The sequence below is a fragment of the Brienomyrus brachyistius genome, chromosome 9 (genome assembly GCF_023856365.1).
Source record: "Brienomyrus brachyistius isolate T26 chromosome 9, BBRACH_0.4, whole genome shotgun sequence".
In the NCBI taxonomy this organism is placed as follows: domain Eukaryota; kingdom Metazoa; phylum Chordata; class Actinopteri; order Osteoglossiformes; family Mormyridae; genus Brienomyrus; species Brienomyrus brachyistius.
The window spans coordinates 22,776,813-22,790,802 of record NC_064541.1 but is presented as its reverse complement, the minus strand read 5'-3'; the positions used below and the strand labels follow the sequence as shown (position 1 = coordinate 22,790,802).

Here is a 13,990-nt window from a genome sequence, read left to right as displayed (position 1 = left end):
CCAAAATTTGGCGTAACACTTCATATTTTAACTTCACGTTATAACCTTATCAAAATAAGCAAAAAGAAGAGTTTTACCTTTTGGCACATCCATTGGCCCGGTGGAGTCTAAATCCCTCTCAGTTTTGCTTTCTTCTCCTGGGTCTGTAGGCCTATCGGATTTGTTTCTCTTGTTTGCAGCACGTTCAATGTGAGATTTCAACATTTCAGAAGTAAGTGTGCGGACACAAACTGACACTTTACGTACAACACCTGGAGAGTCAAGGTCCTCTATCTTCAACTTGCCTTTTTCCAAGTTGGAGAGCAAAGAACAAGGTTTGGAACTTTTTGCCATTGTATCTTGCGTTCTACTCACTGTCTCGGAAGAGGACTTTAGAGCAGGTTTAACTAGATCACTAATACGTTTCCTTCGTTTTTTCCGTGTGCCTGCATTCAGCTTCTTCAATTTCTGGTACATTTCAAAGTGAGGAGTCTTCTTATTTAGCTTTTTGGCTTTTTTCAAAGCAGAACTAGCACTGACTGATGAAAGAAAATCAGAGGACTTCTCTCCCTTGCTGACTTGCTCGTTATGCTTCGCCAGTGTATACACTTCTCCGCCAGAGGAGCCAAGTACTCGCCACTTAAAGCTAGGCTCCCGCAAAAGAGATTTTCGCTTTCCAGACAGGCTTTCTAACAAGTGGCTTTCAGTAGCAGGTGTCAAGTTCTGGTCAGGCTCTGGAGATACTGACAAATCAACATCTGACAGCCTACCTGTTGGAAGGTCATCATCCTGCCCCGAGTGTTCAGGAAATTGGTGGTCTTCTACAGGACCATCTTTCTTTTTATATGAGCGATGGTGCAAATTAAAGTGGTAACCTTTTTTGGGGGAGGCCCTGCGTGGCAAAACAGACATGCCAGCATCATCCATGAACCTCTTCGGGGTTTTGATGACACGTGAGGAACGTGCACTAACCACAGGCATTATAAAGTGGCGGATATTCTTGAGAAACTTTGATTTACCTTGTTTGATATTCCTGGAAACCAAATGTGGCTCTGCCTGAACCCCATCCGTATCTTCTTGACTAAAGAGCTGCTTGGTCAAGCCCAATTCAACTTTCTTGCTTAAAATGGTCGACTTAGTTCTTGACCGCTTCATCCCATGGAATGGAAGGGATGAGCTAGAAACTGGTTTCTTTCTGTATTTCGTCTTCAGAACACCAACTAGTTTGGGTCTTGATGGCGTTGATGTAGCAACAGGAGAACAATTATTATCCAACTCAACCTCTTCCTCTTTGGGCAACTTTGGAAGTCCACCCCGTTTCAATCTCGGTCCAATTAATGATCGGCGTTTCTTTTTCCCACGTTTTAATGGGTGTCTGATGAAGCGTGAATGTGACTTTTCAGATATTGGAGGATCTAAGACAAGCACTTCACCTTCTGTTGGCTTCTGTTCCAGCTCTCCTTTGCTTTCTGCCTGCGAGTCTGGAATAGTCTGAGGTTCAGAAGAACTTGATTCGAAGGCATTTGTGGGCTCCGAGTCCTTTCGGCTTGAGGAAGAACATTCTGTATTTTCAATTCCCATTTCACTTGGTACAGATTTTGGTTCAACAATAGCAGCTAATATTAATTCCTCAGTCTGGACCTCATTTTGGGCAGCAGGCAAGACTGATTGGATTTCAGCACCATTGTTTTGCTTACTCTTACGTTTATGGGTTGTCCACGGTTTGTGGCCACGCTTTTTACGTGATGAGGCTAGGGGTAATCTAGTCTTTCGCTTAGAGATTGGGGGAGCAATCACCTCCAAAGTCAAAGGTTCTTGTGGAGTTTCAGTGATATTACCTGCAGTGAACACTTTTTCAGGAGGATCAGGATTGATTCTCCTGATAAAGAGAGATGGCTGCATGTTTTGTTTTCCTGGAGAGGAAACCAATTTCAGCTGAAGTGGTGGAACTGCTTTTTGCGATATCACAATATCATCTATTTGTGTTCCCTCCTCCAGATGTGCTTGAACTACCTCTACCTTTTCAACTTCGAGTAACGCATTGGGTGTTTCACTATCAAAAGACTTCTCCTGCCTCTCTTCAGGCTGAGTTACAGAGGCAGTATCAACTTTGGCGTCCTGGTTATCCTCCTTGTCCTGGCTCTGAGTCACCCAAGAGTCTGTAGATGCAGCTTGGATAACATCTGGCATTACTTTTGTCACTCCTACTTTCTTTCCAAAATCTACAGACTCTTCCATATTTGCATCTTTGCTTTTGCCTTTCACGACAGTCAGCGTCCAAACAAATTTACTCTGTTTCTTCCTAGAAGAGCCTTTGCTACCCCTGCCTCCACGAGACCGGCCTGAATCACCTACCATAGCCTTAGGATTCCTCACCCTTGTCAATTTCAAACCAGGAACCCGCATATCTTCACCTTGTTTTTCATACAATAAGTTCTCGCCAGGTTCTGTAGATGGTGTTTCCAACTCCGTAGCCAAAGAAAGTTTAATATCTGAAGCTTTGAATACAGCCCTCTGCTCTTCACTCGCAACTCCTTTGCTCTCTGTGCCCACTGGTTTGTCAGCTCCTGGGCTTGAAACCTCTGACAATTCTCTGGTCACACTTTCTTCCTGGTTGTCGTTTTCCGATTTAACAATAGGGTCTCCATCGTCACCTAATAACGGAGCCTGCTTTTTACGTGGTACCTTTCCTACTCTGCAGACTTCACTTCTCACTTTTGAAACTGAAGCATTTCCCCTACTTCTTTTTCGATCAGGTATAGATTCAGAACTGTTTTCCGAAAGTAAACCAAGCCTTGGCAGAGAGTTTGTGTCCTCCATTTTCTGGTTATCAATCTCACATTTGGCTCCAGGTTCACCATCATTTGATTCCATTGTTTTACCTAACAGTCGGCGCCGCAGTCTTGCAATTGCGAGACTTTGCCCAGTATCACTTGGTTCTTCTGGGTTTTCTGACTCACAGGTTTCTCTCCCACTCTTTAACTTAACATGAGCACTTGAAAGTTGAGCGCCTTGGACTTGCCTAGTTTTTGCTAAAAACTTGAACCCAGCTACTTTGAGCTTTTTCACAGCTTTTTTACGAACTACTTCTTTTTTAGCTGTCCTTTTAGTAACCAGCTTCACTGTGATCTTGGGTTTTGCGGTGTTTTGAGACTTCAATCCTTTTTTAATTATTTTAGATGGGCTGTTGTACGATGAATTCCTGCAACCACTTCTCCGTGACTTCGTATTTTCAGTTCTTGGTCTGCGTGCCTGATTAACTTTTGAAACTTTTGCCGAAGCTGGGGACTTAGCATTAGTTTCTGCTGCAACCAAAACTGGAGGGGGCTTGTCTTGCATCTGCTTTGAAAATTGAATGCGGACAGGTTTGCCTATAAAAAGACAGACAGATGGGAGGAAAAATATTATTCCAAAGCAAGACTTTGTCATTTGCGTACAAAGTACTATCACTGAAAACTTTTTCAACTGGGTTCAGGTTCACTATGTACAGACATACTCTCGCAGCCCAAAGACATGTATTCAGGGGTGCTAGTTTTATTTTATTTTATATATATAAATATATATGAATTTATATTCATATATATTTATATATATAAAATAAAATAAATCTAGCATATTTATTATGAATATTATTTTATGCTTGGATTGTATTCATTTATATATATATGAATGTATACAATCCAAGCATGCTTAGCCTAGTGAACATGGTAAGCAAATGTCAAGATCATTGGATGCATGCCCAATTTCCCTATAGAGGGAAGGCTAAAAGACGGGGTGGTTTAAGGAAGAGCGTTTTACAATTTTATGGAGCAACTGATCTACATCATGGGTAAACACTTCCTTTAACTTCAGCAGAGGTTCAGAGCTCATAAACAAAAGAAACACGTACATAAAAGAAAATTAAAGGGTTTTTCTACAACGACAATAGTCATACAGTCAGACCTCGGACATTTGCGAGATTAGGTTCCAGGACCCATCACGAAGGAGGTGGATTCGTGGATGTTTGGTAGTCACTAAAAATGGCAATATGTGCTTATTTCTGTAGTTTAAACCCAAAATATGACCCCAGTCATGCTCCCAAAACACTTCAATTTCATTTAAAAGTTTAATACGTTAACAAATGTTTGATGCAAAAATAGAGTAGATACAGTATCGCCTATTTGGTGTGATATTTGTCACACTAGCACATTTACAGTACAGTAAAGTTACCCCTACTAATTCATAGAACACGGCATTGGCTGCCGTTTGCTTTTGCATTCACAGTAAGGTAAAATGAGTAAACGAACGGGACTGTAAACTTATTGACATAAGTCATATACGTAACCAAGGTACAATTCAATAAAATATGTAAAGGAAACATGTACTGTACCTACAGGGTACAGGTATTCAACCAATTAAAAATTATGTAATGAGATACAGAAATAAGTTGTAAAAATATTACGCACGCTCTAACCAGGAAAAAGAGAACAAATACATACACACATTAAAAATATTTCATTAAAAAAAACAGCATAAAATTTTTGTGGATCTGTGAATTTGCAATTCACAAAGCGCGAATGCATGAGGGCCGACTATTTGCAACACTGGCTAAACATGAATGCAAGACATACAGCAGGTGTAAAACACTGTAACCAAGCTAGTACATTAGGGCTGTGCAGTACCTAAAAATAAGATATCGATTATATATTAGCAGGGCTGATCACCATTAATCTCTAGAAAAAGGTAAATCGGTGGGTCACATTTAATTAGTATTAAAAGACGTCACAAAAAGTGCAAACCCATCTGAAGCAGCGGTTCCTTAACCGCCCCGACAAAAGCAATAATTGCCGGTTAGTCACAGTCAAATATCAAAAGCATGTTACTTGTCTGCTGATTACTGATATCATCATATCACCCAGACTTATGAATGTAAATACCGCATTTCTTTATTCTTTAGGCAAATCACTGCCTGGAAAAATCTTCAATAATCCATTAAAAGGATGTCCTTTCAGTTTATTGCTAAAATGGCTGGCCACCTTCATAAATCAAAATTCACATCTTTTGCTGTGCATTTCCATTTCACTGTAAGCCTACCAAATGACTCAATATACTACTCAGTGTTTAGGTATGATTCCGCTTACGTGTGTCCAACAGCCTATTATAGCTGCCATCATCATCCCTACAAATACAAATTCCTCCTCTAAGCAATGCAAAAAAACATTGAGCACTGATGACACTTAATGTAATAACATGCAAAATAAAAATGTTTCACACCAAAAAATTGAGAAACAAGTGCAAAGGAGTAAGCAATTTCTAAACAGAATGGGTACAATATAGGTAATACAGGAATTGTTTAATTCAGCTTATGACATGAATAAGTAAAATAAATAAATTTTGTGATCACAATCCATTTCAATGTAAATTAGAAGTAAAAAGACAAAAAACAGCACACCAAATTTACAAAGCTTTAACTAGGTCCCCCATCACTATCATTATGGTTTACACAAACTAAGCAACAAAGACATGGCAGGAAGAATACTTACTTTTGCAGGAACGTTGTCCAAAACGAAGTGCGGTCCTGTAGCCTGCTTTTTTCGCTTCAAAACCAGGGAAATCATCTCCCTTAAAGATAGACAAGCATAACAAACATCTCAGAGGTCTTTATTATATCAAGCATGGTCTTATCCAACATCAAGTCAGCCAATTCAGTTATAGTCAAAGTATTGTACTGAAACTGGATGAGGACTGCAATCTTAATTAAAACTGGTGATGGGGAAAACAGTAAAAAGATTATCAGCCTTGGCTGGAAACACTGACATCTAGGCACCAATAAAATTTGATTCTTACACTACAAATTACAGCTAAATATCAAGTGTCATGTGATTAAAAATTTCACTTTAAAAATTTAGACCAGGCAAAACAGAAATTAAATGAAATGCATGAACAAACATGCTGACTGAGCTCTTAACAAATATTTGGGCATCCAGAAAAGATATGAAATTGAAGAACAAAGGATCATCATCTGAAACTTGGCATATAGCTAAAATGTGAAATTATACGGATAACACAGGAACATTCATAGCTGGCTTTTCAATATCCCATATTACTCAGTCATTTTAAGGCACCTCAATTCTTTTGCTTGGTAATTTAAAAAACTAAAATCCTTCTGTGCACACTTATTAAAGTGCTTGGAAAACACGCTGAATTCATGTGGTGTATCTGTGGTATCTCCTTCCATGGTATAAACTATTCCTCTGTTAATTAGTGCCCCAAATCAATGAATATTTTAACTAAATTAAATTCACACATATATGCAACATAAAATTCTTTCACTATGGAGAATTTACACTTGAATCACATTTCCCTAAAACTGAAATTTTACTGAAAAATTCACTAACCTTCAGGTGAGTCCTGAAAATAAGTTAATTTCCCAAATTAAAAAAGTACCCTCCTCGATAAACAGATAATTCAGATTCACAGACAGACTGGATGGGTGATTCAGGTGTATCACAATTCTACTTGCCACCTATGTATAATCCCATTCACTTTGGGGGCCTTATTAACATTAAATCTTTAATGTGTAGTGGGTATCAATTCACAGCGTCAACATAAGCCTTTCACAATTATGGACACAAAAGTGCTAGGCTATATTATTACTCTTTGCATTGGTACAAATACCTTTTAATGTAAATTAAGTAATGTGAAACACGAAAGATTTAATAGCACATACAAAGTAGCAGTTTGCTAATATTTAGCTATGAAGCTCAGCTTAAATAAATAAAAAACAGCGCAAGCCGAAATGTCAGTTCTAAGAATGTACTGTAGGATCTTTCTGTAACCGTTACATTTTCACTGTTTAAGCTAGTAATAAAATAAAATATTTTATATATTAAGAGAATTAGACATGTATCTCTTTAAACGTGTCCTTATGCTGAGAGAGAAGAGTACCATTTCTACACACCACTCGTATGTCAGGTTGAACTTCATCTCCTGCTGTCAAACAGTCATTCAACTTGCAAAGTGCACTGACATCATTTATGGCTGAACTGTGAAACAATCCAAACTCGGCAAGACATCAAACGTGCACACATGTACACTTTTAACGCAAAACGCGCATTTCCTAAGTGATGCTTTTATTGTTTTAGCGGAGTTGTACCTGGAACAATGGCGATACCATTTAAAAGTCCGCTCCAAAGTACCGAACTATGCCGATAAAACAGTAATATCCAAGGCATTTCGCTTCTCTGTTTGTAGAAATGAAGCTCAGCCTCTTCTTTAAACATACTTCATTTACTATAAATTAGACAGAACTGGAATTTAGATTTTCCCTCCATTAACTATTCTGCAATCACTGTTCTCTAACGACTCAGACTCTTTACTGGCGGATCCATATAACACTTAGACATAATGTAAATTGTCGACAAAAAACAAACTGTAGAATAGACGCTTATGGTTTTGAACCTTGCTTTAAAACGCCCATTTTGATGCACCCGATTAACCAGAATTTCTATTTCATTGAAGCTAACTGGCTAGCCCCCCTCCCCCTCCGGTGCACAATTAGCACTAGCAAGCTAATACCCACAACTAACACTATTTCGCCTATGTAGTCTACATAAACAACAAACAAACTGTTCATTTAATTGTGAAAAGAATTGCATTTGGTACCATGTGGCAGCTCAAGAAAATGAAAACTTGCTACCACTACCCAGTTGATGACAAAACAGCTCATAGCTAATAACTGTTAGCTATCCCCTTTTGTAGCTAGGCAGCCTAGTTATCTGTACAGCGGCTTTCTCTCACTTCTCCAAGCGCGTAAATGTATGCAACTAATTAAGACATGCAAGTTCAGTAATGCCGCATGATTTTATCTACGACACTTCAGACACGGCCTCTGTAAACTCACCTCTTCGCTGCCACTTGAGCTGTAGCCGGCCTCTCCCAGGCGCTTGTGTTTCGCCTCTATCCCCAGTAAGCGTAAATGAGAAGGGTCATCGTTCGCTGCCAGTCCACTGCTGGCGGGCCTTGGGCCTCCAATGCCCGTCTCCCCGGTATCGATCTTTAACCGACCGAGCTGCGAGCGCCTCTCCGAACGCAGACGGCTGCGAGATGACCACGGCCGACCCGGAAAGCGCCCCCGGGCTGCGGCCATACCGCTTGGGCCTCCAACAGCAGACGCGGTTGCCGATCCGCATCCCGCCGCCGCCATCATTAGCTTCGACAACAACACCGATGGAGTTTGAGAGAGACTAGAGGGGAAGGCGCGAGTTAGGGAGGGGGAGCCACAAGCACCATGGGAAAACGAGTCTTTGACTACAGTGGCGTTAATTTAACCCACTTAAAATATACAGCAAAACCATGACCAAATAACCAAAACAAGGGCCAACATTTTCTGAATAAATCTTTACGTTTCTTCGAATGGATAGAAAAAAATAACATTTCAACTACTGCGTTTCTGTACCATTTCACAAAATTCGACTACGTTTCTTCCGACATTACAACCGTTTAAAACTACAAATTCCAACTTGCTTTACGATAACTCGATGCATTTCATTCATCTCCTTCTCTCCTCTCAATGGTGTCCAGGCTTGCAGCTACAGTCATGTAAACTACATTTCATGTGTGCAATAAAAAATAACTGTAAGTCCTATAAATGTATTATTATAAACCACGTAAACGAAGTAATTTAGCAAAAAAATATGTGATGTACTGAACAAGATACTCGTGCTTTTTTGTTGTGATTGAAGTGAAAGATTACTCTTTATTGAACGAAGATAGTCGCGTCAGAGAACTGTATGTTGAAATACCTAATTTATTTAACCGTCTGTAGTTTTGCTAGCATACTTTTCCTGTGGTTTTGCATCTGATAAATGATTGCATTTTTGTTGCACTAGTGATTATATTTTTCCATGTTTATGGAGTCCAAATTGCACTCAAATACTAGGGTGAGTATCGTGAAAAATGGGACACCAGGCAAAACTTTGTAGTTAACGTATGTGTTTAGTAATATTGTACTTTATGTTCTATTCTATACGCTGTTCAATGGACATTAATGTATTTGGAATGATATCAAGTTCGGTTTCAAGACACCGATGATTTTTCCAGAAAGTGTCTCGTTTTAACAATACCCACCCTATCTGTATTTAATATATATATATAAAATCCAGCAATAAGTAAACATACACACCATTTGCTGGTATTTGTGAACAAGAATTAATATGTAAGCTATAAAATGTTCTTCAGACTGAATGGAAAACAATATTAATTACTCGAAATGATTTTGATTTATTTCAATTATTAATTATTTGCCAGCTGGTCAGAAACTACAGTACCCAAGATGCTTATAGAGGGAGCCGGATATAAATCTATATTTCGGAAGTGCCCAGGCGTTATTTTTGAAAGCGGAAGTAGAATATTTGCGTTTTTGTTTTGGAATTATCTTTAAGGTAAAGTATCGAAATTCGTTAAGAAATACAGTAACAGGCACATAGTTACTTTACAAACCTCTGCTGTTATATGTAAAGCGACGTACTAGCTAGAAATACCACGTCTCCAAATGAGTAATATTGTAACTAGTGTTAACAAGGTAGATGGATTTAACAGCGTTAATGACTTAGGTGAAGTGGAACGGGCTTTAGCTTATGCGGATTCATAAAAACGATTAATATGTATACATCGTGTTTTCCGAAAAGAAATGCTTCTCAGAAATAACTGATTCTCTCAAAATATATGAAATGATGACGATCATATAATTATCCATTGTGCTGTATGCAACATCTTTTTAGGTCTGGAAGTATCATCATGAATCTCGAGCGAGTTCCCAATGAGGAGAAACTAAACCTGTGCAGAAAGTACTATTTGGGTAAGTGTTTATACGTTTGTAGTGTAATTGGAAGCGTTTTGGTATCTAAACCAGTGGTTTTCAGTCCTGGTCCCAGTGACCCTAATTCTGTGGAGTTTCAGTTCATTAAAATGGTCTTATAAATGTTTATATAGTACAAATAATATATATCTTGTGGGTTAAACAAATGTTATTTGATTCTGATATTTCATTAAATGGTTATTGGACCTGGGGACCTTGTCACAATTACAGCTGGTTATATTGATTATATAGGAATATTTTGTTTTATTTTATGATTTTAAAAAAAGATTAATAACAGAAGTAATGACAAAACCTTCTGACATTATTATTATAATCACTGCAGTATTTAGTTAGATTGCGGTAGTAGAAGAGGGTAAAGGACTCATTGAATGAAATTCTCAGAGAAGAAACCTTACATTTCCATGCTAGATGTTTTTTGATAGGTTGTGCCATAGGTTGTTCCTTGATGATATTCTAGCATTTATGACATTAACCTATTTTATCCCCAGGTGGATTTGCATTTCTTCCATTCTTGTGGCTGGTTAATGTTGTGTGGTTTTTCAGAGAAGCTTTTGTAAAGCCAGCATACACTGAACAGTCTCAGATCAAAACATGTAAGTATGCAATCACTGGAATGTGTACGTGAGAACTTGTAGTAATATACATTTATTAAATCATCATTTCATCGTTGTATGTTTCTTTAATACTAATTTAGGTTTTGGCCTTCATTCACAGATGTGAAACGATCTGCCTTGGGCTTGTTACTCTGGGTGGCTGTACTCACAACTTGGATAACAATATTCCAGCATTTCAGAGCACAATGGGGAGAAGTTGCTGATTATTTGTCCTTCACTATTCCACTGGGCATTCCATGAACAGTAAAAAGACACTTGCTTTACTTTTTTTCCAACACAGTTACCCTAACCTAAACAGTTTCAGACTGAACATTAGAGAATCTCCCCTTATTTTTTACCAGATTAAAACTGTTTTCATAAATAATTTGTTTCAGTAACAGGTACCCAGAAACAGAATGATAGATTTGCAAAATCAAAATTTAATGTTTAGCTCTAACTCTGTAACACAGTAAAGAACATCCTTTTTCTGGAAAGAGTGAATATTTGTTGCCGTACTATGCTTACTTTAATGTCAAATTGCATCAGTTGCTATAGTATGTCATATTTTTAAGATATAAAGAATGTCTTAAATTTAAATTGATACGCTTTTGGAAATGTCATTGAAACCAAAATAAACGTGTAAGTAAATAAATTGTGTTACGTTATATATATATTTTAAATATCTCACAAACGAAGGAAAACTGTCTGAAAATACATTGTCCTGTCATTATCTTTGGAGGAAAATTGTAGCCAAGTACATATCAGTCTAGTTGTGCTGTCTCAATTATCATATACAATAATGAACAACAGACCTTCAGGTCAAGCAACAAAAAGATATTCTCATTACAACAGTCGGGAGAAAAATAATGGCATCCTTTTGGCGGTAAGTAGCTATATTTCTGGCACAATGGTGCAGTGGTTAGCGCTGCTGCCTTACAGTGAGGAGGTCCTGGATTTTGTCTCTGGGTTGGTCGTAGGTCTTCTCTGTGTGGAGTTCACATGCTCTCCCCGTGTTGGCGTGGGTTTCTGCCGGGGTTTCCGGTTTCCTCCCTCAGTCCAAAAGTGTGCACAACATATTGGCGACTAAATTGGTCCTGTGAGTGTGTGTGCCCTGCAGTGTGTTGGTGACTGCCCAGGGATGGTTCCTGCCTCCCCATTTTTTCCGGGATAGCCTTCAGTTCCCCGCTGCGACCCCGGTTAGGATTAAGTGGTTATGGTGATGGATGGATAGTTATATTTCATAAGAAAAGTCAGGCAACCAATTTTGCAAAATAGGTTATCAGGGACAAAATATCATACTCTTATAATCGTAATCTAATTTTACTTTTTAGTTAATTTCTTAGACATCTTATGAACCAGTTCACTTTACATGTGTTGATTTCACATATTATTTTAGTTCTATTCTTAATTTTTTTCTACCTTATTTTATTGATTGAATATTGTTTTGGATTTGATTTGTATTTTATCATTGCTACCTATACTGGACGTGAGAATCTCATATCGTTCCTTTCATGTACAACATGTTTTGGAATGACAACAAAACATCCATTATCCTTTAAGAACAAAATGTAATGCTTTGTAGGGCTGTTGCGCTGAAGGCATTTCCTCTGTGGTGATATGCAATATTATTGCCATTTTTTGTGTTATTTTTCTAAATTACTTTATCCTGATTTCAGTGCTATATGAATATGCTTTATTGCCAGGCTATTATAAGGTATATTGTTGCCTTTTAAATATGAGTGTTTTAGGGCCTGTCCTTGGTTCCAGAAGTTGGTCATGAATGTAAAAAATCGCTATTGCTAAATAATAAGTCTGAAAATGATTAAAGTATAAAAATATAAAAGTTTATATTAATCTTAAATCATTTTCCAATCATAATGCCATTATAACATATATTTGTAGTATTTGAACATGGACGCCAGTCCGAATGTGCACTTCTAGTTTGTCTATATTGTAGCACTAAGGGCAGTGCTACAGCTGAATGGGTACTGCATGTAAATAGTTCACTGTCTCTTTTGAGTAATGTGGGACTAGCTTGCGGCTCCCCACCTATCACACCTAAGGTATTCGCAATCTCTCCATGGCTGCCACATGTAGCATTAGTTTCCCTTTTTGTGTAAAACTGTAGTTATTGTGATTTTCCTGTCCGAACCTAATTACGTTTGCTTACTGTATCCTGTGTACCTTTCAATATCTGAGTATGTCACAACTGTGCTAATGCGTGGTCAAAATGTCTGTCCTTTTCTGTATTTTTTCATTGTTTGTGTATGTGAAGAAAGGTCTTCTCTTAAATTACTTTATTTCTGCTTAAATCACAATCCTTTAAAAGGCTCAAAATGAGGGTGTTTTAGTAAGTGCAGGTGTTGTTTGCTTTATGACGTCTTTGGTGCATCAATACTACAGCGTTGACTGGAGCAGGATAGCTGAAGAAATTACCTGAGAACGTCCAAAGACTCAAGCATGAAATAAGAAATAGCAGTGCTCCAGTTGGGGATAGAGGGGAGGAGCAGGTTTTGTGCTACTGTGAGGGACTAGCTAATGGCAGGTGGAGTGAGCACCCGTAGACAACCCAAGCTGGAAAGATGGACCAAAGTTCCCACTGCATGCTATATCCTCAACCTCCCAGCCACCCAGGCAGCACTAGTCAGGCTGCAAAAATTCAGTGGAGAGCAGACTCAGTGCAGAAGGATCTAGCGCTACCAGCCTTCCTCTCTGCTCTTGTCCCAGAGCGGTTACAACAGCAGCTGATCCTACCAGCTGCAATTAAAATGTGTGAAGTTATGATTGGGACTGAGGCTGCTAAGTTGAGAAATGTACCAATGTCAAATGACAGTGAAGAGAATTGAAGAAACTTCAGCTGACATTCGCTTGCAGCTCCTGGATAGAGTTTTGCAATGTGGGGTTGAGCTATACAAGGAGATCTTAGAGTATCTAAGAGATGTCAGTCCTGACAGTGCAGACTTGTTTGCTTGCATTTGTGGCAAAGCTGGCCTACCTTCGCAGACATATCCAACTCACTCAATAGCCTCTATCTCTCTGTCCAAGGAGATTACATTTCTGTCCTAGAGGTGAGTGACAAAATCACAGCATTCATGAAGAAAACAGCTATGGAGAAAAAGAATACAAGATGGAATTCTTGATATGTTTGTATGTTTCCCCAGGTTTCAGAGTCTCTTAATGAAAATGACCTGTTAACCGCATGTAGCCTCACCCATAAAGCAGTTGGAGCAACTGTTGGAGCTTTCCTGAGACAGAACATTAAAGGTCCGATTTCAGCAGATGTCTCATGCAGACTTTCGGCCCACCATCTCACAGGAGGATCCTGAAGTTAGCGCATAGGCCATGAGAATGTTGCTTCCCTTTCCTACTACCTACCTTTGTGAGGCCCCATTCTCAGCACTGGCTGCCATGAAAACAAAGCACAGGGTGCTTTTTCATGTGGAGGATGACGTCAGAATCTGCTTATCATCCATCACTCCCAGAATTGACAAACTGTTCAGCCAAAGAGAAGCTCACTCATCTCACTAATTTATCAGGTATATAATTATAATTACAGGGA

At 38.6% G+C, this 13,990-nt stretch overlaps 2 protein-coding genes across 4 annotated transcripts in view; one reads left to right on the top strand and one right to left on the bottom strand.

The window, feature by feature from the left end:
- Positions 1-8,184, bottom strand: part of kmt2bb (lysine (K)-specific methyltransferase 2Bb) — a 42,409-nt gene extending 34,225 nt beyond the window's left edge. For both annotated transcript variants that reach the window (XM_049025135.1, XM_049025136.1), the window contains exons 1-3: positions 7,862-8,184; positions 5,502-5,580; positions 78-3,350 (exon numbers count right to left, since the gene is read on the bottom strand). In XM_049025135.1, coding sequence (XP_048881092.1) covers positions 78-3,350; positions 5,502-5,580; positions 7,862-8,167 — 3,658 coding nt within the window. In that variant the 5' untranslated portion in view covers positions 8,168-8,184. The remainder of the gene's footprint in view (positions 1-77; positions 3,351-5,501; positions 5,581-7,861) is intronic.
- A 323-nt stretch (positions 8,185-8,507) lies between these two features.
- Positions 8,508-11,083, top strand: psenen (presenilin enhancer, gamma-secretase subunit). 2 transcript variants are annotated; one of them, XM_049025159.1, is made up of 4 exons: positions 8,508-8,595; positions 9,741-9,817; positions 10,327-10,431; positions 10,553-11,083. In XM_049025159.1, exons 2-4 carry the CDS (start codon positions 9,757-9,759, stop codon positions 10,690-10,692), a joined length of 306 nt encoding a protein of 101 aa, XP_048881116.1. In that variant the 5' UTR covers positions 8,508-8,595; positions 9,741-9,756; the 3' UTR covers positions 10,693-11,083. The 2 variants fall into 2 exon arrangements, with proteins under 2 accessions (XP_048881116.1, XP_048881115.1); XM_049025158.1 differs by lacking the exon at positions 8,508-8,595 and adding an exon at positions 9,292-9,401.
- Positions 11,084-13,990: the final 2,907 nt, after the last annotated feature.